This window comes from Piliocolobus tephrosceles, chromosome X, assembly GCF_002776525.5.
Source record: "Piliocolobus tephrosceles isolate RC106 chromosome X, ASM277652v3, whole genome shotgun sequence".
In the NCBI taxonomy this organism is placed as follows: domain Eukaryota; kingdom Metazoa; phylum Chordata; class Mammalia; order Primates; family Cercopithecidae; genus Piliocolobus; species Piliocolobus tephrosceles.
In genome coordinates this window covers 83827921-83855205 of record NC_045455.1, presented here as the reverse complement: position 1 = coordinate 83855205, position 27285 = coordinate 83827921, and the positions used below count along the sequence as shown (strand labels likewise).

Here is a 27285-nt window from a genome sequence, read left to right as displayed (position 1 = left end):
AAAAAAAAAAAAAAAAAAAAAAGAATTTTCTCAACCCTGATCAGATTCTATATGAAAATAATACTTGAAGCAAAATAGGCATTACTAAAATATGCTGGAAATGAAATACATTAGACCTGCTTTCTGCCTGTTATGAATCATTTGTCATTTCCTTACAATGTCTGTTTACTGTTTCCCAACATTTCCCTGTAAGTGTGAATACAATGTTTCCGTGTTTGGTTGGATTTTGGAAGAGGTAGGGAGGAGGTAATTGTGAAAATAATTTGGTTTTAAAAACAAGGAAGTGGTTTCTGTCGGTCCAGTGTGGACATTTTTCCAAGTGTCTCAGTCATCATATTTTCTTCTTGTTGCTCATGAGAATCTCATCATCATGTGTCACATAATGTCACCAAATTATATAACGTGTGATGGAATTCACAAGAAAACAAAACTGAATTTATATCCCCTAAATATCACTGACTTTATATGTGGCTCTGAAGTTCCCTGACAGATCTAGTCTTCTCTGTATACGAAAAAATAAGCCAGAATCTTACCTTATCCTTAGGTAACAAGGAAAGAACTCCACACTATTTGGGGACCTGAATCCTAATCCCAGCTCTGCCACTCAACTAGTTATGCAATGCTAGACATGGAATTTCGGTTTCTGTCAGCTCTAACATTGTTAGTTTTGGGTCTTTTATTTAATTGACATAAAACCAACTTAACACCACAGAGATAGAAGTAGGTTATACATTCTACCAAGATTCTCAGATATATTAAATAAATTTAAAAATAAATAATATGCAATATGGTTGGCATTTTTCTAATATAACTTATAAAGAACTAAAAGCCTGCTATTGTTTAGGGGACATGCTAATTTCCCCTTAACAGGACAGATAGTGTTTTTCATGGATTAGGTTTGACAACCCAAAAAGCAGTAATATCATTGGGGAAAGCCAATGCGTAAGGACTGGAATTCTTTTTTTGTTGTTGTTAAATAGTTTGTTCTTTTGTTAACGACATTGTATAGGCTGGGTGTGGCGGCTCATGCCTGTAATCCTAGCACTTTGAGAGGCTGAGGCAGGAGGATTGCTTGAGCCCAGGAGTTGGAGACCAGCCTGGGCAACATAGCAAGACCCCATCTCTACAAAAAAAGCGTTTTAAAAATTAGCTGGGTATGGTAGCACATACCTATGGTGCCAGCTAGCTGAGAAGCTGAGGTGAGCTGATTGCTTGAGCCCAGGAGTTTAAGGCTGCAGTGAGCCATGTTTGTGCCACTGCGCTCCAGCCTGAGTGACAGAGCAAGACCCTGTCTCAAAAACAAAACAAAAAACACTGTTTGCTAGAAGTTCAGGGGGGTAAAAGTGTTTTTTGTTTGTTTGTTTTTGTTGGTTTTTTTTTTTTTTTTTTTGAGATAGAGTTTTTCTCTGTTGCTCAGCCTGGAGTGCAGTGGTGCGATCTTGGCTCACTGCAACCTCCACCTCCCGGGTTCAAGCAATTCTTCTGCCTCAGCCTACCAAGTAGCTGGGTTTACAGGCGCACACCACCATGCCCAGCTAATTTTTTTGTATTTTTTTTTTAGTAGGGATGGGGTTTCACCGTGTTGGCCAGGCAGGTTTTGAACTCCTGATCTTGTGATCCTCCTGCCTCAGCCTCCCAAAAAAGTGTTCTTATTTTGACACTGACACAGACCCATTGAATCAGATTCTTCTTAATTATGTTTTTTGTTTTTCCCCTCAGGTAGTGTAGGAAGAGCAGTAACCTTAGGAAGCAATCGAGATTATGGAAAGATTGTCAGCTTTGGAGTCAGACCCATCCTTACTAGTTGCATGACCTGAAGCGAATCACTTAACCACTCTTAACCTCAGTTTGTTCATCCGGCGCTAAGGATTAATGAGTGATGTATATTAAGCTCTAGGACAGAATTGGGCTCAGTTGAGACACCAGACGTGCCTACAGAGGAAGAGAGGGCCCATTCAGCATTTACTATTTCACTCTTCAGAGGCTCAAATGCACAGTTTCCATGCTCTGTCTCAGGGAGCTCTGATCTCGGGAAGCAGAAAAGAGTTAACGCCTCTTGACCTTTTTCATCTTGTCCACACTGAAGTAATCTCCTTTCACCAGTCTGACAAACACGCAAGGAAGACTCAGACTCTGATTGGCACTAGCCACAAGCAAAAAGAAAAGCAGTGTTGATCAAAAAGATGATACAGGCTGAACATCCCAAATCCAAAAATCCAAAATGCTTTAAAATCTGAAACTTTTTGAGTGCCAATGTGACACTCGAAGGAAATGCTCATTGGAACAACTCAAGTGGTTATGTATCTGCAAATATTTCATGTCTGAAAAAATCTAAAACCCGAAACCCTTCTGGTCCCAAGCATTTCAGAGAAGGGATACTCAACCTGCACAAGCATCCACGCATTGGGAAATGGCATTTCAGGAAGAAACGTTCACACCGAATGATTACTTAGTTGATTTAACGTAAACATTCATTCTGTTCCCCTCCCCCATTACCCTACGGACCCATTCTCATGTGATATGTTTATAAAGATTGCAAAGTAGGGGTTTTCAAACACCGCATGTTCTCACTCATAGGTGGGAACTGAACAATGAGATCACTTGGACACGAAGGGGAACATCACACACTGGGGCCTGTTGTGGGGTGGGGGGAGGGGGAGGGATAGCATTAGGAGATATACCTAGTGTAAATGATGAGTTAATGGGTGCAGCACACCAACATGGCACATGTATACGTATGTAACAAACCTGCACGTTGTGCACATTTGTAAAACTTAACGTATAATAAAAAATAAATTTAAAAATAATAAAAATAATAAATAACAAATAAAAGTAGGGTTTTTTCCCATTAATAATCATGCATTATATTCTTGAAAATTGCTGAGAGTAGATTTTAAGTATTCTCACCACCAAAAATGCATGTTAATTAGCCCAATGTAGCCATTTCACAGCATGTACATATTTTAAAACATGTTGTACACAGTAAACGTATACAATTTTTATGTCAAGTAAAAAAATCAGGGCCGGGCACAGTGGCTCACGCCTGTAATCCCAGCACTGTGGGAGGCCGAGGCAGGCGGATCACGAGGTCAGGAGATTGAGACCATCCTGGCTAACACGGTGAAACCCCGTCTCTACTAAAAATACAAAAACTTAGCCGGGCGTGGTGGCGGGCGCCTTTAGTACCAGCTACTCAGGAGGGTGAGGCAGAAGAATGGCATGAACCCAGGAGACAGAGCTTGCAGTGAGCCGAGATCGCGCCACTGCACTCCAGCCTGGGCGACAGAGCAAGACTCCATCTCAAAAAAAAAAAAAAAATCAGTTAATGTAACTGGAATATAAAAACAGAAGCTGCCCCCCCCAAATGTTTTTTATCATATATAAGTTGAAGTTGACCTTTGCAAATGGTCACTATTTTGCCTTGCAGAATATTCAGAAAAGGTTCTGCTTCCTAACCTGTGATGCAGCCAGTTACCTTGGAGATAACCTCCGGGGAATCGGATCCAAATTTGTCAGCTCTTCCCAGATGCTCACCTCCTGCTCTGAGTGCCCTACACTTTTTGTGGATGCCGAGACTGTGAGTATCCCAGTCCCGCTGTGACAGTGAAGGGCCTACGCAGCCCACAGTGCAGAACTTCAGGGTAGCATGTTTGTGCTGTGGTTTGTTTAAAGACACCTTCAGTGCTGTGAGCAGTGCTGTATTGTGATATGACTCCCAAAGGTCTGCAGTATAATTACTGCACATGGCCACTCCAGGCCAAGGCAGAACAATTTCACAGAAAAAGGAGAAAACTCCACCTCTGCTCCCTCTGCATCCTTGGCAACCGCTCTCTGATGACTCTGACTTTGACAGCTGTGCAGATATGGTCAGATAACCTCCTGGAGCTGACCTAGGCAGTGCCCATGATGCCAGGTTGCCTAGTCAGATGGGTCTTCAGAGACAACATGTCAATCAGTTTCCCCACCCCCAAGTCTCTAACAGAGAGTTATTGCCCTGTAGATTTGCCCAGCTCAAACTGCAAATGATAAGTTTAAAGGATAATCAAAACAGTCTCTGGCTGATGGCAAATCATGGCTTTATGCATGGAACTCTAACCATGCAAGACTGATGAGCTCCTGGTGGGTGGGGGTTGTGTGATACCTTTTTTTTCTATCCCCCATGATGTGACAGAATCATCACATGCTCAGTAATTACTGAGGTTTAGAACCAGTGAGGATGTGCTTAGATTTTAAAAGTCTCTTAAGAGTCAAGTCCTTCCAAGAAACTGTTTGATCAGTAGCTGTCTTGTAGCAAAGGATACAATATGAAAAGTCATTCTGTCATAAATGACTTAAGGTATAAATACAAAATCAATTTGAAAGTCTTTTTGGAGGTTTGTCTTCACACTGCTTAGAGTATTATTGGGTGATGACAGTAGAAGTCATGTATAAAATGGAAACCATATCTTAGTGTGGGCCTCTATGGAATACTTGGTATGTCTTACCTGCCTATGCTAATATGGGAAACAGTGGATATTTTCTTAGGAGGCGTGCATTATCAAGCTGGGATTCAATTGCAGTTGCAGCTGATAGTTGAGCAAAATTCCAAATTTCACAGCTTATTAAAATGGATGGCACTTGTACCCCTTTAACATCACTTCTAAATATACTTCGTTTTGGTATCTCTCTAGTTGTTTTAATACCAGTTATTTTCCTGTCTTTAGCTCCTTTCATGTGGACTTCTGGACAAGCTCAAGTTCAGTGTGTTAGAACTGCAAGAATATTTGGATACCTACAACAACAGGAAAGAGGCCACACTCTCAGTAAGCGTTTGTGTTTCTGTGCACGTGCAGTCAGTTAAAACCAAATGAACCCAACCACTCCGAGTTCTTGGGAGCTGTTATGATTAACCTAAGACATGCTCTTTAGGGAGCAGAAGGCAGACTTCATCTTTTCCCTTGTTAAGGATTACAATTCCAATTTAATGGTGGTAGGACTGTATACAATATTAATTGTATTAAAAATGGTATCTACAAAAGAGAAATTCTTCAGCATTCACTTTAGCCCTACCAAGAAATTGGAAAAAAAAAAAAATGGGTATCTGTTTGATATGTTACTTACCAATGTTATAACTTTTCCCAGAGATTTGAAATTGGTGATTACTTCCTTCCAGTGTTAGCCTTACCCAAAACTAGTTGTGGTGGATCTCCTCTCTATTCTCATAGCCACTCTTGGAGGCTGCATCGGCCAGTCCCCAGGGTTTCTCTTGGCCTCAGCTCTTGCTCTTTACTTTTTTCTTTCTTCATAGATCTAGCTTGCAAAATGTTAGAGACAGAAGTGATCTAGAAACCATCCATGCCAGCCACCTGTTTTCTGAGAGATGCACAGTTGGAGGCCCAGAAAACTCAGTGGTTCAATAATAATTGTATGTAGTGTGTATTGAGCACTTCCTAGAATATGCCAGGCACTATAGAGAAAGCATGGGTTTTGAAGTCAGATTGACTTGAGTCTAAATCACAGCTCAGTTATTTAAGGGTTAGTCACCTTGGATAAGTGACCTACCATCTCTCATTTCAGATGCATCATCTGTAAGCCCTTGGTCATAATAACTAATTTGCAGGATTGTTGTAAAGATAAAACAATTATAATAGTCATGGCAGCTATCATTTCCTGAGTCCTTTCTATGTATCCAACAACCTGCTAAGAGTTAAATCTCTTAAACTATATCGTTTAATGCTCACAACTACCCTGAGAGTTGCTATTGTTACCCTCGTTAGCTAACTAGGAACTGGGTGGGATTGGAACCCAGGGCTGTGGGATTCAAAGGCCCATGCTCTTAACCACATCATGATACTGCCTTGAAAATAGAAATAATATCTGTAAACTGACCAGCACAATGCCACGTAGAAAGAAGATGTTCATTGTAAAGTTACTGGTTTGGAGTTTATTGCTATTGCTGTTATTGATGTTATCTTGACCTGCCCAAGGGCAAGAGTTCTAACTTTCCACCATAACAATTATTTTTGTCTTCTATTTCTGTGGCCTTTTACCTGCCACTGTTTTCAGGTTCTCAGTCATCACCCAGTAAAAGTAATCTTTTTGTTCTGGTTGGTGAACTAATCTAGCCTTTAATGTCAAGTGTGAACTTCAGTTCCTCAATGCTCATTGTTTTCTGCTCAAAGGTTCCCTTTCACCCCTGTGTTAGTTACTATCCCAGATGCTTAAGACTGGCAGGATCTCTCAGTAGCTGAGCTATTACCATAATAGCCTTCCTTATAGTAAAGGAGATCTGCCCCATAGCAGATGCAGCCACCGGAGCATAAAAGAAGTAGGTGTGTCCAAGTCAGGTCATGTTTACCAGAATCACCCAGCCTGTGAGGAAGTATTGGTCCTGTCTTCTAACCCTAATCCTATGGAAGATTTCTAGCCATAATATATTCTTTTATACATAAATTAGGAACAGTGTGGTGAAACCATTCCCTAGGGCAACACAGTATAACAGTGAAATTGTATTTTTAGATGACCATCACTGAACCCATATAAACAGATACTTTTAATTTCCAACAGTTCATCTTTAACCCCCAAATACGACCCTTTTCAAAGAGTCATTACAGCACAATTTCATTTTACTGTCATTAGAACTTTAATGAATTTTTCCTAACAGAATTGATACTAAAAATGTTCTCAGAACATTGCTGAATTTACCTATATCTGCCCCTCTCTTTCTGACAACAGTGGCTTGCAAATTGCAAGGCAACATTTGCAGGAGGATCAAGAGATGGAGTAATTACCTGTCAGCCAGGGGACTCCGAAGAAAAGGTAATAAAAGCCTGTTAGAATGGGTCTCTTGTGTGCTCTGACATTGTGTGTTAGTTTTGGTCTACCCAAGAAGCCTGGAACTTGAGAAAAGAAGAGGCAGAATGAATCACCCCAAACATTTACATGAAACCAACAGAGTAAGACAGAGTGACATTCCAGCATGACTGTGTGTTGATGGGATTTTGGGGGGTTTTCTTTGTTTTGGAAAAGTAGAGGTATAAAATAACCTTTTTTTGCTGGATACTGTCTAACTATACTAATAATTTCCTAATAAATTTATTCTTAATTCAGATTACAAAGCCAAATTTCATTAATTCTTCACTGAACCACTTAGTTTCTTTAACGAAGGAAGTTTCTCTAGACCTATCAGCAGTCACTGTAAAACAGATTTTCTCGTTTAGAATTGCTACACACCTCAGACCAGTGTGCCATACGATAAAGGAAATTAAAGGACAGAGTAGGAATGGATGAAAATCATTCTTTCTGCAGTCACGTATTGAGTGCCTCCTGTATGGCAATCATGAGCAACCGACAAGGCCTCTGCGCTTGTGGAGCTTCTGATCTTGTCAGTGAGACACACATCAATGAAACAGTCATACAGCTATTAACTGCAACAAGGACCATCCAGGACAGGAAAGAAGAGGAAGCTGAGAGATCACAGAGCAAGGCCGCCTGATCCGATGAGGAGGGCAGTTCTGGGAAGGGTTCTCCATGAAAGTAACGTCTTGGCAGAGATCTGAAATACGAGATGGAGAGAAGTGGGCCTGTAGTCTGTGTAAAGGCCCGGAGGCAGGGAAACCAGGCCTTTCCAAGAACCAAGGAGAGCCCATGTGACTGACGGCACCGAAAGCCCCATGGAGAAACGGTTGAGAAGAGTCTGGAGAACTTGGCAGAAGCCAGCCCATGCAGGGCTTTGGTGTTTAACAGCAATAATAAGCAACTAAAAAGGGTTAACAGTGAGGATGATTAGATCAAGGCTCTCCCACTCTGTCTACTATGGAAATAGCTCAAAGTGGCAAGAGTGGTTAAGGGAACTTAGGCTGCTGCCTCATCTAGGGAGAGAAGGTGTTACCTCAGAATTATGTCGTTACTACTGGAAAAGTGTTTTACATGGCACACCCTCTGGATGATCTGAAAACATCTTCCTGTGTTAGAAACAGTACTTCATTATGTAAAAAGAATCCAGTAAAGTCTGGTTTCTGATCAGAGGTTTGGAGTGAACATTTTCAACCAAACACCAGTGGTTCCATTCCAATTTGGTGTTTGTTATTGAGCAAGTTTGCAGTCCTGAGAGTAACACAGTCCATGCCAGCATTGATTGAGTCCCTAGGTGAGCCCGTTGATAAGTTTTAGTGAAGAGATCAGAGATTGAAAAGCATGCTATACAGCTGAGAAATATCTAAAGAGGGCACTGAAGTAGAGGTTGCGTTTCCACATTGCTGCCCTTCTTGAAGATGCACGTTTATATCTCACTTTATGGTTTACAGAGCACTTTCACACCCCTTAAGTCAGTTGATCTCTCTGGATGGGAAACAGGGTGGTAGCATTTGCCCATTCTATAGCTGAAGACACCACAGCTTGACTTATCCAAGGCTCCATGGCTGAGAAGTGACAGGCAGAAACGTAGCTTAGACACAAAGTCTGTCAACATAGGCAAATAATAACTAGTTTGCATACATTTTTAAAATAAGTCTTTAATGACTTATATAATGTCTCCCATAAGCAAAGCAGAATTGAAATATGCTGTTCAAAAATCACAATAAACTCTAGCATTTCCCTCAATCCCTACATATGCATCTGTGACATCATGTCTCAGATGATTTGTGACTTAGATTTTCACTAAATAACCTGTGCCATTAGCATATCCCAGAAGTAATACATTTTTAAAAAATAAAGTATTATCTAAGTTTCAGATTTTATGGCCACCCAGTAGTACTCATGGCTTGTCATTCCAGCCTAGCCCTCCCTTCACTATAATCTGCTGTTAAGACAAATTCAGGCCAGAGAACAGTTACCAGGTTAGGATTTACATTGAGCATAAATCTAATCTGGCTTATAGTCTAGTTTGTATAGTAGTATGTAAAACACAATTTGTTTTCTGAAAACTTGTCCTCAATCATCAAATTCTATTATATTCTCTATAACAGAACCTCAGACAGGAAAGTGCATTAATACTTTGCAGATTTCTACGAACAAGGGTTGAAACCAAATCTATTATGTATTTGTTTGTTTGTTTATAGCTTCTTGGTTAACCCTAAGGATAACCAGAAATTCCAGTTAACCTATCCTATTTCCCAAACATTCCAACTTTAAAATACATATTTCTGTTGTGCTTGTGGTTTATTTCTATTAAGTTGTTTTACTTGGTTTTAGTTACTCCCTCCTTTTTACCTGGTTCTTCTTCACCTTCTTCAAACAAATATCTATCTTATTTTTGCTTATTGTTTTTTACGCATTTCCTATTCATGCACCTCTTTCGTTGCTTCTATTTAGTAGTACTTTTTCCTCTCCCTCTCTTTTCTTGTGTTTTTACTAAACCCAAGGACTCAAAAAATAGAGTTCATCTATTTATTCATTTGTTTAGATGTGACAACTCTGTTAGCATTACTATAAAGGCTTGAGAGTACAAAAGTAGAAAGAAGAAACCAGTGTTTTCGAGTACTGTACACATGTAATCTCATTTGATCCTTTACAACAATCCTTTGAAATCAGGGTTTTTCCATTTTGCAGCTAAGAAAACTGAAGCTGACAGGCAAAGTCTAAAGGCCATATTCTTTCCATTTGTCCACACTTTCTCTAGCTTAATTTTGGAGGCAAAACATACACATGGGAAAACACTCGAGAATAATTTCCAGCATATGTCTAAATGTCTAATATAGCTTTAGGAATCTGCATGAATAAGGAGGGAAGATGCATAAAACACCCAAGAGGGATGAGAGTGGGATTTACTAGGAAAGCAATAATAGAAGGGCAAATTCTGAGTCTGGTGTTTCCAACGTTTTTGCAAAAACCAACCAAGCTTTGGCCCCATTGTCAGTATTAGCTCAGTATTTCAGAATATTTCCAAATGGCTCCTGGACACACTGGTGACCAGAGAACTCAAGCAGTGACCGGATGTCCTAAGGAAGATGCTTCCAGGCCTACATGTGTAACAATTCTGGAGTCTGTGGTTGATCTGGAAGGCAAAGTATATGCCACCTAACAAAAGAGGTTAGCAATCCTAGCAAGTCAGGCAAGGCAGGGAGATTTGTTTAAGTCATCTGGATACTTGGCTACAGTCTCTGTTTTAACTGGTTAGTAGACCCTGGAAGTAGTCTGGCCACTGGGCATGCAGCTCAAACCTCACACTTCCTAATTCCACCAGCCTTGAGGCGTGGCTAGGCACCATGCAGAGTACACAAATCAGGCAGCCTCAGCTCCCATCATAGGTAACATTCAACAAGGCCAGAAATAGGCTGTGAGAGAAAACTGAGGGAAAAAAGTCCTTACACACGAAAGGTGTGTAAGGACTTGAGGAGAAATGATTGTGTCTTTCCACTTAAATATCAAGATCTTATATCTAGAGATGTGGAGATACAATTTTGCTGACTAGAGCTACCATTTGGCCTCCAACCCAAAACAAAACCCAACCAATGTCTGGCCTCAGAGCACTGCTTAACTTATCTCTAAGTCATTCCCTCCAACACTCCTGTGTAATCAGGTTCTCTGTCTTCTGGAATGATTTGATGTTGCCAGTTACTCTGAGCACACCCTTGCCTGAGGACATGTAGAATGTGGATAAGTGAACTCATAACTTGCAGAATCTATGTCTGGATATAAATAGCAATATGAATATACTGATGATTATTACTCATATCTGTTCTATTTCAGAGAAGTGTGCACTTCGTGAAAGGATTAGTGCTTACCCGACTAAACCTAGCAAAGTAAATTCTTGAATAAAGATATCAGTCTGTCAGAGATGGTGACAGTATACAGACATGCATATGAAAGCTTATCAACCCCCAGGCCCTACGCAGTCTGGTCTGGTCTTTGCCAGTAGAAAATTCCTAGTCATTCTTAACAGGTGATTTAAGTGAGGATTGCTGTAGAATTGCTCTTTGTTGGGTGCTGAATATTTATTTTTCCAATTTTTCTTCTATTCTTAAAGTTGCAGACATAAAAATAATGAAGAAAGCGTATGCACTGGTGGCTTGTGAACTATAACCAATTCACAGATGTGTTAAGCTTGCACAATATTAACTGACCTTGCATTTAAACATTTTAAACTTCCACACATACGGCCAGGCCCGGTGGCTTACACCTGTAATCCCAGCACTTTGGGAGCATGAGGCGGGTGGATCACGAGGTCAAGAGTTCGAGACCTTCCTGGCCAACGTGGTGAAATATGATCTCTACTGAAAATACAAAAATGAGCCAGGTGCAGTGGTGGGCACCTGTAATCCCAGCTACTTGGGAGGCTGAGGCAGGAGAATCACTTGAACCTGAGAGGCGGAGGTTTCAGGGAGCCGAGATTGCGCCACTGCACTCCAGCCTGGGTGACAGAGCAAGACTCCATCTCAAAAACAAAACAAAACAAAACAAAACAAACTTTCACATATACACACACACTCAAAACAGAATTCCTGGTGTCTCTAAATAAGAAGATCTAGCAACACTGGGCCTGCCTTCCTCAGTGGCAACAAGGAGCTAGCACTAAGTATAGACCCATATGGACTCTCCACCATCCCTCCTGCCCAGTGAGTTCCTAATGCTCAAGGCAGGAGCCAGGCACCAGTCATCATGATGCTTGGCCTGTTGCTTTTCTTTTAACAGAAAAATATTTCTCTGTACGTAAGTCTCCAAAATGACGAATAAAGCTAGATAGAAAGGGCTTGAGTTTCCAAAAAGAAAACAGGAAAGAGTATTATTCTTTGCATATGTGAGAAGCAGCTCTGCATATGCAAGCACCTGTCTGCTGAACTCGCTTTCTGAGGGATATATTGGAGGAACATTCTCAGCACATGTTCAAAACAACAAAACAAACCATGTTTCTAAGAAAATTATTTCCAATATTTGGGAAGTGTATTTTGGGGAAGGCTCTTTTTTAAAGACAGCCATTATTAGTCAATGATTTGGGCTTCTTGGTGATAGTAATACCAGTTCTCCTAGAATAAGGTGCAGCATACACTAAATAGGACATAAATCAAGGCATGGGATTTGCTTGTGTCATGAGATCACTTTCATTTGCGGACACTGCTTTAGTAGTGTTTTCTCAGCCTGCCCATATCAAAAGGAGAAATAAATGTCTTCATGACTTAAAATCAGCATCTCCAACTAAGGATTTTGGTTCCATTGACCTCTCCATCTCTTGTGAAATTCATTCTGGAGTGGCCACTAGTCGGTGGTTTAAGTGAACATAAATGCAGGTCAGGGAACAAAGTCTGCAGACCTCTCAGCTCTGGGTTCTGCAGGCAGTGGCTTTAGTCTCCTTATAGTTAATTAACAGTTCATCATCCAGTTCTTCAGAGGTGGCCCCAGAAAAGCTGGAGATGTTTCCACATCATGTACTGTTGATTTTAGTTAATGAATTTATAATTCAACAGATATTTCTGAGCATTACTTGAACATTTGACTCTTTGAACTCAAGGACAATAATTTACATTTAGCTCTACTACGTTTCATCTTCTTATATGCAAATCATCATTCTGTTAGGGTCTTTTTGGACACTTACCTTCTCGGTTACGTATTTTCTATCTACATAATCTATGAATGAGAAGCCTACGACCTCTGTTCTTATACAAATGGAACAAGTTAAGTGTTGAACAAGACAAGACTTTTCTCCAGTTAAGTTATCATCTATTAAACATCATCCTTCAGATATAGTCAGTCCGTCCTCTATAAGCCATATTCTTTCTCATATTGGCTAAAGAAATGGCTGCTGAAGATAGCTTACAGATTTCTTGAAAAAAGTAAATACCTCAGGATGTGTAATCTGTATCATAGCTGTATTTATCTTTCAAACCTTTGAGGGATATTTATGACCAAGGTCCAAAAAACTACTTAACAAAGTTAATGCAGTAGCCATCAATGTGCCAGGCCCAAGCGTTATTAGCAACAAGTGAGTACATACTATTCCCACCTTTTAGGAGATGTCATCATTAGGCTAGGTTATTTAAATGTTATCTCATTAATTTAAACGCAGGACTTTCAGAGATTAAATGAGATGAAAATAATAGCTATTATAGTACACTGTGGTTCATCTTCTATCACATCAAAAATGTCTTAGATTTTTACTGACTGGTTATGTCATAAGCATAGAATCCAGCTGAGAACAGAAGACAGAACCCAGCTATGGCTATGCTACTGTCGATCAGCAGGAGTTCAGTTATTCTGGGCTTTTAAAAGCTATGCATTCCTCAATTGTTTATGATAAATGCTTAATATCTTGGCTCCATGATCTTTTTTTTTCCTCATTTTGAGAAAACATACCTCTAAATCCAATTTTATAAATCAAGCCATACCAGGAGAGCAGGAAGGGGGCTTGAAGAAAATCCTTGTTACTAAATAAAACAAGGACATTCCCACAACATGTTCAAAAGAACCTAAAGTCACCAAAACACAGATAAGTTTATGAAGACTTCTCAAGGGATTATTTTTAGAATGTGGATACAGAAAAACATTAGCACGGGATGGTGGGACAAGGGGAATTTTAATACTTTCCATAAAATGGCCCCCCAGAAAGGCTTTTTTCACTATGTTTTTGGAACTAAATGTGAACTAGGTCCCATCCTGTGGCCTACAGAAAGATTCTGAGATAATAAATATCAAGGAAGCCTGAACTAGCCTACCTAAAAAGGAATGTTTAGGAAGAATCCTGAGAACTGGCATTCATCACAGTTGGCCATCTCCCAGGAAAAACGCTATTTTGTGCCCTGAGAGCTGAGTGGGAGGAATTCATTGACAATGAAATTCCTTAGCACCAAGCTGGAGTCGAAAAGTTTCCTCTGCCTTTATTGAACAGAAAAGATTTTACTTGAACTGATTTGATGACCTCTTTGGATTATAACCTTGTTTTGGAAAGCAATAAAAAGCCGTTTTCTTCACTTGTAATTTACTCAGCACTTGCTTCATTTCACACTTCTGAAAAGTAAATCCCGTGGTAGCAAATGTTTACTTCCTAAACTGCATACTAAACATTTCAGTCTTATTTGATGTTGTCAAAAAGTCTTCGCACTGGAAATTCTGCGTCTATATAGACAAGACTCTCCCTGTGTGACTATCTTATATGACATTGTATTTCAGAACAGAAAGTTTGATTTTAGAAACTTCTAGATGTAAAGTTTTCTTGAGAATAGTAAATACCTGAAGCTGTGTAGTCTCCACATCAGAGGCTTACAGGTGTTTGTCTTCCAAACTTTGAAAGAAATTTATGGCCAAGGTCCAAAAAACTACTTAGTAAACATAATATAATATGCATCAATGTGCCAACTCCACATGACAAGCAAGTGATAAGTAAGGGAAGAAGAGACCCTTGGAGGATAGGGTAGGGCTTGTTGGTGGCAGTCCTTTAATTACATTTGTAGATACTAATAAATAATAAGTTGATAGTTTCATTTGTTCTTATTTACTGTACCTTATTTTCAAGTACAATACATTAAAACGATGATAACTCAGAGACTTTTTTAAAGAGCTTTAAAATAAGGGGGTTTTATTGGATTAGAAACTGTTAGGTCCTTAAATATTTTGAAAATTCAGAACCAGATATGTTGATGCATAATTAGTAATGGTCACTAATTTAAAAAAAAAAATACATTCTGTCAAGTTTTACTTATCTCTTTCCACATACCCAAACTTTCCATAAACCAATTCTATGATATGGTGACATCAAAAAATGGTAGCTGCTGGCCGGGCGCAGTGGGTCACGCCTGTAATCCCAGCACTTTGGGAGGCCAAGGCGGGCGGATTACAAAGTCAAGAGATCAAGACCATACTGGCTAACAAGGTGAAACCCCATCTCTACTAAAAATACAAAAACATTAGCCGGGCGTGGTGGCGGGCACCTGTAGTCCCAGCTGCATTGGGAGGCTGAGGCAAGAGAATGGTGTGAATCCAGGAGGTGAAGCTTGCAGTGAGCCAAGATTGCGCCACTGCACTCCAGCCTGGGGCAACAGAGCAAGACTCCATCTCAAAAAAAAAAAAAAAATTGTAGCTGGTGTTGAACATGGCGTAGTTACAATTTTACATTATTTTACACTAACTGTTAGTTGTAGATTACTTTTAGAAATTGTCTATTGAGTCCAGGCATGGTGGCTCACACTTGTAATCCCAGAACTTTGGGAGGCCAAGGCGGGCAGATCACTGGGTCAGGAGTTCGAGACCAGCCTGACCAACATGGTGAAACCCCATCTCTACTAAAAAAAAAAAAAGTTAAAAAATTAGCCAGATGTGGTGGCATGCACCTGTAATCCCAGCTACTCAGAAGGCTGAGGCAGGAGAATCACTTGAACCCAGGAGTGGAGGTTGCAGTGAGCCAAGATTGTGCCACTGCACTCCAGCCTGGGCAACAGGGTAAGACTCTATCTCAAAAAAAAAAGAAAAAAGAAATTGTCTATGGGAGAAAAAATTGTTATAAAAAGTAAAATGCAAGAAAATTACCTGTCATATTTCACACTTGTTTGAGGGTATACAATGTTTAGTCCTTTGAAATTAAAAATTATAGTAGTCCTATAAAATATTCTCAATGTGCAAGGCAATCCAACTAAAGAAAATACCATGTAGATTGTTCACTATATTCAATGTTAATTGGAAGGTCATAGTTTAGTAGATATGAAACTGAACATATTAAAGACTCTGCCTTAATACAAAGCAATAGTCTAATTTGTTGGGGGCTATAATTCTTCAAATAACTAAGCTGGCTTCCTCTCAGTTTTACTATGTTCACATATTATGCACACTTATACACTAAAATCTTCAAGCAATACAAGTTTTGATTTTTGGTCGCTAAAACTGACTGACAAAATCTAAACTGATTAATCAGAGAACCTAAAAAACATTATGTTTTTTCAGTGATATGTTTCCCATTAGAGCTTGTTTTTAACTGGAACGCTATGCATGTTGAATGGGTACAACATTTGCAAGATTTATCAAGTTTGGGTGAGCAATGCTAATACTGCTGACGGTTCTGCTCTTGGAAAAGGGCCGTGCTTTCTGTTGCATGCAGACACTGACCCTGTACTTTCTTTCCTTTCCTTTGTTTCCTGTGCCATGCTTGCTGTGTAGCAAATGGAATCTCTTGCAGTAAGTTAACTTTCTTTCATACTCTTTGTCCATTTAGGCATGGACCCATAACAACCCTTATTTTTACCGTTACTGTTATATCTCTTAGCATGTTTTCCCTTTCTCATTTTAATTTATTTTATTTGGTAGATTAAGACATGGCAGTTTATTAGTAGCATTGTGGGCTGCTTTCGCCCCAGAGTAGAAACCTACATTGCTATGAATTCTCATACTATCAGTGGAATATTCTGGGTAATAACTACCATGATTTGGCACAGGAAAGTCAGAGTTTTCATAGCTAGGTTTCACCCTAAATTGTGAAGGTAATATTGTTTTTAAACAATTTTTTTTTATTTATTTGCAAGTCTCTGGCAGTTATCTTTTATACCAGATTTTTAAAGGTTCCCCTAAAGAGAAGTTTAAAGACTACAAAATACAATATTTTACTAAAACAACCAAACATCCATTTGAGTTAATTAGTCAGTGTAGCTGCTTCTTTAATCTTAGGCTGGTTACCGGTATTGAGAGATCAAATAATCTAGGCAGAATTGGTTCTCCCCTAAAGAACAGGGAAGGGCTAGGAAGAGAAAGGAAACCATTCAGCATAGTCTTAGCATGAATTTTAGTAACTTTTAAGATTTAGGATCAAAAATCTGTTAATAATATCAATAGAACATTCTTCCTAAAACCTAAATTCTTGTGATTTCTCTCCTTAAACTGATTGGGGGAAACAGTTTTAAGTCACCTTAGAAGCTCTCAATTCTGAGCTGCCTTCTTTGTAGTCCTTGGTAAAAGAAAGGCCCTATTTATCCTACCCCATTTGAAAACTGAACAGTGAAGCATTTAGTTTAAACCACATATTTAACTCACTTTCACTGGTGACTGCTGGCCATGAAATTCTGTTGAGCGAAGGCTGTTCCTTTCCTTTCACAGAATCCCATCCACTCACTATCTGGGAGCAAACTCATTCTTGGAATAAACTAGGCAAAGTGTAGAGGGTACAGCTCCAAGTCTAGTCGATCACTGGCATTGGAATTATTGTTTTTCCCTCATAGTATACATAAACTGTGTAAAGACCACACTATAGGGTACAGAGGCACAAATGTGCCCCTGAAACATTTTAAATTCCAGAGGTATCTATGTGGCTCAAGGGCCATTGTGTATGATTACTTTTTGATGTCCTTTCCACAGAAATTTTCAAATGTGTTCGTAATTTCTTTTTTTCTAAGCATTTTTTGGTCCCTTTTTATCTCTCTTTAATTCAGCAAGCACTTACTGAGCACAGAGTAGACGTATCATCAGTAAGCCTGTTACAGGACTCTGGAGGACCATGTGACTGTTACGTTTACAGGGGCCCAGGCGTCTACCGAATTTATAAGTTGAACACCTAGAACTGCTTAATGTTTTGCCTTTCAAATATGCTTTTAATAAAAGGAAATTTTTCTTTTTAAAAATAATTTATAGCTTATAAAAATGAAGACAACCACTCAGCTATAAGTGGTAGGTATTTAATTGGCAAATATAATGGAAATTTGGCTGTCTACTCAGTCCCTTTGTAGGTGCTACTCTCTAATTAGTCATCCATTACACAGACTATAATCGAAATTATACCGTGGATTTCTCACTGATATTTAATGACTATATTTTGTTTTTCTGTTTTATTTGGAATAACAGCTGGTTATGTTTTCTTAATTAAAAAAAAAAAAAAAGTTTGTCTCCATTGAGATTTCACTAGTTATATGGGAATGATCCTTAATAATAACTATTTCTTCCCGTGCAATTTCTCTCTTTAGCAATTGGAACTGTGTCAGAGATTATATAAGCTACACTTCCAGCTGCTATTGCTTTTTCAGTCCTACTGTAAGCTCATCGGCCAGGTGCACGAAGTTAGCTCCATGCCAGAGGTGAGTCTACATGCTTTCCAACCCCACGTCCCACCATGAAAATCATTTCTTTTGTTCTTTCCCACTCCACCCCATTTATAACTGCCCAGGTGATTGTATTCCCGCATAATTATTTTGCTCAAGCACAAGTCTGAAATAAACATGTCCTGTATGTATTTCTATTCTCATTTTTAAAAGCAAAGTCAGGAGTAGGTATGGAAAGTGAGGTGCCTTAAAATTTAAGAACGCGTGTAGGAGAGAACCGTCCTGTGGGTTATGCGCTAGGTGCCTTGCTTGCATCTCCCTGATCCTGGCCCTGGGGCTGGGCATCCTTATTTGAAAAGTTTCCATGTATGTGGGTTTTCTTCCTTACATTAGTTTTTCACATCTGCCCTTACCTTGAGGTAAGAAGGAAATGTCTGTATGATGTGTTTGGTTCTCTTCAGTTTCCCTGCCCTACTTAGCACCAGGATGTTTTAATATTTTAAAATACTTAAAATGAAATAATTTTTACTGCTGAGTGAGCCAAAATTTTTCTACAAATGAAGAAATACCACTGCAATGTTGTCAGTGGAATAATGGTTGTGTGTACTGGATACTATAGAAGCACAGAGGACTAATGCCTCATTTGCCTAGAGGTAAGAAAGGTTGAAACTGAAGAGCTTGCTGGAAGAAACCACACCTGAGTGGACTCTCAGAGGGTGAGCTGGAGTGAGGGAGGAGCATTCCAGTAAGAACAAACAGCATGGCCATAAGCCTGATGGGAAGAAAGAGAAAGGAACTACAAGCTACTTGGTATTGCTACAATAGAAGGTGCACCAGAAAGGAACTATGAGATAAGGCAGAAGAGAGAGGGGTAAAGGCGAGATCATAAGACATGCTGCACCTAGGAGTATTTCAGGTAGATCTCTGTGGCAGCTATGTGGAGGATGGATCTGATGACAGCTAGACCAGAGACATGGAGACCAGTGATGAGGCTGCTGAAATAGTTCAAACAGAAGGAGAGAGTTTGAACTGGGACAGAAGTCCTAGGTATGGAGAGGAGGAAGGAAATGTGAGACACAGGACAAAAGATCAATGAAACTGATGAGGGGATGAAGGAGAAAGAAGAGTTGAGGAGAGGATGACACTCAGGTTCCATCTTATATAAACCAGGTGACCAGTGGCAGCAAAGCTGAGACAGGGATATAGAAAGAAGGACTGAGGCAATGCTGTGTCCAGACAGTCAAGCCTTCTGCCGGCTAGTCAGTTGCTGCATACTGGACCAAGACCTGGCTTAAACAGTGACTGACATCTTGCAGGTGGTTAGATGTGAGGTCAGGGGAGAGATCTGGACAAAAGGCACAGATGTGATTGTGAAAAAGCAGAAGTCAATTAAACCATGCCAATGACAGCAGAGAAGTGAGGATGAAGCCTGGGAAACCTCACTGTCTAAGAGCAGAGGAGGAAGAGCTGCAAGAGACAAACTACAAGCATTTTACCGTTTTTTTATTATTCAGTTTGAAAAAAGGAAAACACTATACAACTTTCAAATGCTTATTTCAAGAGAGTAGGCCTTCACAACCAGTTTTCCTCTATTCAATTATAAGTTGTCAGATAATGGGAATCAACTCTTCTTTTTTATTGGCCACATGGTCAAGATATACTTTTTTTTTTTTTTTTTCCTGAGACCAAGCTTCGCTCTTGTTGCCCAGGCTGGAGTGCAATGGCACAGTCTCAGCTCACTGCAACCTCCTCCTCCCAGGTTCAAGTGATTCTCCTGCCTCAGTCTCCCGAGTAGCTGAGATTACTGGCTAATTTTGTATTTTTAGTAGAGATGGGGTTTCACCATGTTGATCAGGCTGGTCTTGAACTCCTGAGCTCAGGTGATCCACCTGCCTCGGCCCCCGCAAAGTGAGCTGTGAGTCACCATGCCCGGCCAGGATTCACCATTCTTGATGCCGTTAAGAACATTCATGATTCATGAAAGGAAGTCAAAATATCAACATTAACAGGAGTTTGGAAGAAGGTGATTCCAATGGACAACTTTGAGAGGCTCAAGACTTCTGTAGGGGAAGTAACTGCAGATATGGTAAAAATAGCAAAAGAACTAGAATAAGAAGTAGAACCTGAAGATGTGACTGAATTGCTGTAGTCTTATGATAAAACCTGAATGGATGAGGAGTTGCTTCTTACGAATGAACAAGTAAAGTTTTTTTTGTTTGCTTTTGAGATGGAGCCTCACTCTGTCACCCAGGCTGGAGTGCAATGGCATGATCTCGGCTCACTGCAACCTCCACCTCCCAGGTTCAAGTGATTCTCCTGCCTCAGCCTCCCGAATAGCTGGGATTACATGCCCGCGCCACCACCCCTGGCTAATTTTTGTATTTTTAGTGGAGTCGGGGTTTCGCCATGTTAGTCAGGCTAGTCTCAAACTCCTGACCTCAAGTGATCCACCCCCGTTGGCCTCCCAAAGTGCTGGGATTACAGGCATGAACCACCACACCCGGCCCAAACAAAGTTTCTTTAGGTGAAATTTACTCCTGGTGAAGATGCTGAGAACATTGTCAAAATGACAATAAAAGATTTACAATATTACACAAACTTAGTTTATAGAGCAGTGGCAGAGTTTAAGGTGATTGACTGCAGTTTTGAAAGAAGTTCCAAGGTGTATAAAATGCTGTCACATGCTACAGAGAAATATTTCATGAGAGGAAGAGTCAATCAATAAAGCAAACTTTGGCCGGGTGTGGTGGCTCATGCCTGTAATCGCACCACTTTGGGAGGCCAAGGTGGGCAGATCACGAGGTCAGGAGATCAAGACCACCTTGGCCAACATAGTGAAACCCCACCTCTACTAAAATACAAAAAATTAGCCGGGCATGGTGGCCCATGCCTGTAATCCCAGTTACTTGAGAGGCTGGGGTAAGGGAATCACCTGAACCTGGGAGGCGGAGGTTGCAGTGAGCTGAGATTGCATCACTGCACTCCAACCTGGTGACAAAGCAAGACTCCGTCTCAGTAAGTAAATAAATAAATAAAGCAAACTTCTTTATTGTCTTATTTTAAGAAATTGCCCCAATCACCCCAACCTTCAGCCACCACCACCCTGATCAGTCAGCAGCCATTAACATTAAGGCAAGATCCTCTACCAGCGAAAAGGTAATTACTCACTGAAGGCGCAGAGGATTGTTAGCCTTTTTTAGCACTAGAGTGTTTTTTAATTAAGGTATGTACATTTTTAGACTTAGTATACTTAGACTACAATATTGTGTAAACATAATTTTTATAGGCATGGGGAAATAAAAAAATTGACATGACTCACTTTATTGCAGATGTCTGGAACTGAATATTTCCAAGGTATACCCCGTGTGTGTATTTATATGGGTACATGTACACACAGTGTTTAAATACTATATAAGTTTTAAATACTGTATGTGTATATATATATATATATATATATACACACAATGTTTAAAACCTATCTAGGTTTAAAGTAAGAAATGTGCTTTCAAATTTAAAACTACATACAAAATTAAGATATTCTAATATCTTGTTTTAAAATATTATTTCAGTAAATTTTAAACCTACTTCTATAGTAGGTAGTTGTATTTAACAGGCATGTGTGCGAAGAAAAACTAATCCTTCAAAGCTTCAGTTTTTTATAGTTTGTACCATGAGTGAGTTGGGAGTGAAGAGGAAAAGCAAAGATGTTGAATAAATAACTTTCCAAAGTAAACAGGCATCATCAACTTGCATTACAAAGAGAAAAAAAACCTTTAATTTTATGCCAATTTTTTTAATGTTCTTGAGATAAAATTGCAAAACTACCATCTTCCATAGTATATTTTGAGACACTTAGAAGTAACACAGGTTTTCTTATGCTTTACTTTTTAACACTCTGGATCCTTTGGTTCCAATACCTTCGAGGTAAAATATGTTTTACTGCTGTAGCATTAATACAAACATTAGTTTAAGATTATTCCTCCTCCTCAGAATTGTGTCTTCAGCACTTTCCCATGGCATGGAACCAAGAGTGAGAAAAACTTATTATTAGGACAGAGTCCTTGGTCATGATTATGTTTATTGAGCACTTAGGTGCTAGACTGTACTAAGCATTTTGTATACATTATTTCTACTTAACCTTTAAAATAAACCTTTAGGATGGCTATTATCTTCAGTCTCACAGATGAGAAAACTGAGGCACATAAAAGTCAATTAACTTGTCCATGTCCCTACAGTACACTGCAGAGCTGGCATTTGAACCCAGATCTTACTCACTCTTGAGCCTGATCTCTTGTATTCTTTCCTTCTGTATTTATTCCCTATTTAAGTAGAACTTAAGTAGAAACCATTTTAAATGAAGTCTTAATCTTTTCTATAAGGAGAGCATCTCAGCGGTTGACACGTATCCAATGCATCCAACTCCACAATCCCTTACACATACCATGGAGTACAATGTCATCTATCCTATTTGAATTTACCAAGGTATTAAGCTTATGCTTAACCACACCCATAAGATCCTTTTTTTTCTTTTTTTTTTCTTTTGGGATATAAAATTCCCCCAGCACCTAAATACAGTTTAAAAAACTTTTTTTTTTTTTTTAAACAGCTGCTGAATATGTCCAGGGAACTGAGTGACCTAAAGAAACACCTGAAGGAAGCCAGTGCAGTCATTGCAGCTGACCCTCTCTATTCAGAGGGCGCGTGGTCCGAGCCGACCTTCACGTCCACTGAAGCGGCCATCCAGTCCATGCTGGAGTGCCTGAAGAACAACGAACTCGGCAAAGCTTTGCGGCAGATCAGGGAGTGCAGGTGACTGCTATTTCTTGTAGAGGTGGTTGCAGGGAATGCGCATCCGGTTGTTAGTCTGTCATGGTTGGAGCCTAGCCCGCTACGGACAGCTAGATATTTTACAGGTCTCTTCTCAGATCTTTACCGCTGCCAAACCGGAAACACTCAGCTTTCAGAACACTACATGTTGAAAGTGTTGGTGTTGGTTCTGGCCATTTGCCATCCCTAAAATGACAACATGCTGAAGCACTTCAAAATATACCTTCGTATAATTTTTAACTAACATTTGAATATATCCTTTTTGGTTTTGCCCCTACATCCTGATATTATATTCACATTCATTGAAACCCCAAGGCTATAGCAAATAAGGTAAATGTTTTAAGAGTATCAGATTCCATTCTGATATTTTTATACTTCTGATATCAAAATATTCAATAATCTAAAATTGATTATGGTGATGTTTGCACAACTCTGACTATACTAAAACCCACTGAATTGTGTACCTTAGATGAGTGAATTACCTAATAGGAGAATTCCATCTCAATGAAGCCTTTTCAAAAAGTAATATTCTTATATTAATGAAGACTCATAAGCTCCCAACTTTTTATAGTGCCTTTAATCTGTGCTATTATTTTTGACTGCAGAAGTCTGTGGCCCAATGACATCTTTGGAAGCAGTTCTGATGATGAGGTCCAGACACTACTGAATATTTATTTCCGTCACCAAACTCTGGGACAGACGGGTACTTATGCCCTGGTGGGGTCTAACCAGAGCCTGACCGAGATCTGCACCAAGCTGATGGAGCTGAACATGGAGATCCGGGACATGATCTGCAGGGCCCAGAGTTACCGAGTCCTCACTACTTTTCTTCCAGACTCCAGTGTTTCTGGCACTAGTCTCTGACAGGAGCCTCCTGTCCCCACCGGGTTCCAAACTGGCAGTGCTGCCATGCTGGGGCGACATCATTCGATGTCTTCTCGGCCTTCAAAAGGCTTGGACAGACTGTTCTCCCTCTTGTTACCTGTAGGGCTTTTTCTAAAGAGGATGACAGAACTTCCAATGTGTAGCAATACTGTAAGAACCAAGGTAGCTTAGAACGTCCTGGACAGACTCCACCCGTCACGCTGTGTGGCACAAATGTGTTACGTTTGACCGAGCATATGCAACTCACTACTGAAGAAGTGACTTCCGTTGCATACCAAAGCCGACTACACTGAACAGTACCTTCCTTTCTAGAAATGATTTTAGATTGGCAAAAGTGCAATGTTTTCTTCACTCAAAAAATTTTATATTATCAAACATGTACATTCTTTCCCTTTCTTGTTCCGTTTTCTTTTTTCTTTTTCCTTTCTTTGGTGAGCTGAGAAAGGGGCAGGCAACATGAAGCTGGCCACTGAAAACTGTAAGACGGTCAAATGCTGACAGCCTGTGTATGTGAAAAGGGAATTGTAAACGGACTGCAATGTAATGTACACTGTAATTTGAATACAATTACTGTATCTAAAAGGAGCTGCTATGAACTACCTTTCTTATGTTGCTAGGCTACTGTTTCTGAAAGCCCTGGATCTCTTTGCACCAAAAATGGTCCAGATAGACTCTTTTTAAGGATCTTGGCTGCTTTTTACTAGAAGGTTGCTTTTATGAGCATATTTATACTGCTGAAGGATGAGTGTTAATTTTAATTAACTTTGCCATTTTGTAGAGAAAACTATTCACAATATAAATTCCACATCTTTTCACCTGTCAGGCATGCATATTTTAATATCTGTTTGGATAGCCAGAGGTAGAATCATAAAGGTAAACTATGAGTTGTTTCTTTGTTTCCTAAATGTCATATTTTATGTGTAATATATATGTAAAGGGCCATTCTTCAGTTCTCTCCTTAAACTTAATGCTGTCAAGTGTTAGATGTGTGCATGTGAACTTGTTGCACAGCAGAAACATATTCAGAGTTTATCTATGTAACTTATTCACTCTGTAAATACATTTAAAGTTTTTGTGATGTAAGCTTAATTGATATTCTGTTCAGAACTTTCTTTAGACTAAAAAAAAAAAAAAGAAGAAGAAGAACAAAATACATGTTGACCATGGACTTTATTTCTGGTTAATGAAAATGTTTGTCCTGGGCACACATGAAGTTCTGCTTATGGGTTGCCAAAGTAATAATCCCAAGGGGCACCCCTCACGTGTATGCTCTGAATGGCACCCATGGGGGTCATGCCATGCACGGCCCTGTGAAGCTGGAGGTAAGTATAATCTCTTTGGAAGTTGGCATCAAAACTGTGAGCTTCAACCAATTCTGTGTAATCAACCAAAGAGAAAAATCAGAAAAAAGTGAGAGCTCTAATTCTCTATAACCTATAATTAGATTGTCATCCTTCAAATTTGGAAGTTGATTCTATAGTGAGCAGGAAAAAGTAGTAGAGTTTTAATTCTGTCACCAACACCTATCCCCTACCTACCCCATTAAGAAAACAGGAACACAGGGAGAAATATGTAACAATCTCAGTTATGCTGTCTTCCTACTCATATTTTACATGGACCAACAAATATAACTTGCTTTATTAGCATATGGCTACTGAATCATTGGCAGTAATAATATTCTAGGAGTATCCTACAGAAGAGAGCCTAACCTAGGATTTTTTTTTGTTACCACAGATATAACTACTAGATTTTAATAATTTTCTGGACTGCTGACAACATATTTTTCTGATGATTTATTTTTTCAACTTGCCTGAAAGATGATTTGCTATGATTTGTAGAAACAACTGAATCGCGATCTCTCTGAAAATACCTCATAAAATAAAGGTTTCTGTGGGTAACCACAGTAGACAACTTTCAGAGAGTCTTGTTGGGAGCCACGGTAGAAAGAACAGATTCGTCATGAATTGAATTTTCTACTATGCCTGCTTACCCAGCAGAGAACCACGGCGATGTTTTACTCTTAAACAAGAAAGAAAGAAAAAAAAGATTTCAACAGTACATTGCAATCTAAGATATTAACATAGGAAGCAGTGGTTTGTGTTTTTCTCAATTTTATTTTTAAAAGGAGATGTATTAATGTGAAAGGTTTCTTCTACTTTTCCTCTGTCTCTTCACCTCCTCTACTTTAAGTGGAGATGGGAAAAACTGTGTAGGATGCAGCCCCACTCCAGCAGAGCCCAGCAATAACTTAAGATCTACCAGTCAAATCTTGTCGGCTATTGCTCTGTGCCTCTGTTACTGAAGCATTAATGTTAATTGCCTTCCCCAGGGATACAAAGAAGTAGAGGTACCAAAGGAAAGAGTAGATACTTAACAGATGCCTCAGTGATACAAAAGATGCCTCCTTGTGTCTCACTGTTTTCTAGCACTGAAACATGATCCACTTTGTATCCACCTGCAGAATAAAGCAATCCAGACAGGTGCTCTGTAACTTAGACATCACTTGATTAAAATTATAGTCTCCAAATACAGTGTTTTAGAAAAGCCACTGCACATTTTTAGAGGCACGTGAATGTCATTCCCACCTCTAACCCATCTAACATTGGTGAGATGTTATGAAAATGTGCTGGCGTTGCTGTGAAATCAAGATGCCTGTAATTGTAGGCATCACACGCATGCATGAACATCCAGAGGTAGGTCTCAAGGCTCTTCTGGTTCCAAGTCCTAACACACAATGATCTTTTCAGTGAACTGTAGAATTCTGGAAAGAATAAGGGTGCCTCCAGGCTGCTTACATCAATAACTTACACGTGCTTCCCGATGCCCGCCTTAACAACAAGAAAATTAGTGTCCACAGGTGAGTATTAGGGTGTGTTCATTGTATCTCAATGAAACTAGTTTTTAAAGTTTTCAGTGCATTTGTTTTAGATCAATTAATATTTGAATACCTGTCATGACCCCGGATATTTCTTTGTTCAGTAAATATTGATTGCGTACCCACTCTGGGCTAGGCACTGTTTTAGAGGACACCGCAGCTATCAAAACGGAGGTGGTCCCTGTTCCCATGAGGCTCCTACACTTGAGTGGAGGAAGAGGTGCTTGTCTGTGTTGGGTAATGATGAGTGCCATGAAGAACAAAACAGGGACGCAGTGAGTAATGCGGACGGGGCTATCTTAGCTATCACTCTAATCGGGTGATGTCTGAGGAGAGATCTGAATGAAGTGGGGGATACAATGGATATCCAGGGAAAAGAGCATTCCAGCAAAGGGAAAAACACACGCAGAGACCCTGAAGGAGGAGCAGGATCACTTTGTCGAAGGGACAGCAAGGAAGCCAATGACCGGGTGAAATGAGTTAAGAGAGCGTTCAGAGAGGACAGCCAAAAGCTCTGTGGGCCACAGCAGGACTTTGTCCCTTGCTGAGCAAGATGGGAAGCCAGTGAATGTTTGCGGGCAGGGTAGTGACACGCTGGGACTTACGTTTAAAAGGATTACTCCATTTGGGATGATGAAGAAAAGCTCTATAACAAAAGTTCTGTTGTGGTGGTTATACAGCACTGTGAATGTACTTAATGCCAATGAATTGTGTACTTTAAAATGGCAAATTTTATGTTACGTGTTTTGCCACAATAAAAATAATTTTTTTAAAGGA

At 39.7% G+C, this 27285-nt stretch overlaps 1 protein-coding gene across 1 annotated transcript in view; it reads left to right on the top strand.

The window, feature by feature from the left end:
• FRY (FRY microtubule binding protein) overlaps positions 1–27285 on the top strand; it is a 271904-nt gene extending 244619 nt beyond the window's left edge. Inside the window, exons 56-61 of the mRNA XM_023208778.1 lie at positions 3428–3577; positions 4704–4802; positions 6715–6798; positions 17847–17957; positions 22528–22730; positions 23354–27285. Of these exons, the coding sequence (XP_023064546.1) occupies positions 3428–3577; positions 4704–4802; positions 6715–6798; positions 17847–17957; positions 22528–22730; positions 23354–23612 (906 nt within the window). The 3' untranslated portion in view covers positions 23613–27285. The remainder of the gene's footprint in view (positions 1–3427; positions 3578–4703; positions 4803–6714; positions 6799–17846; positions 17958–22527; positions 22731–23353) is intronic.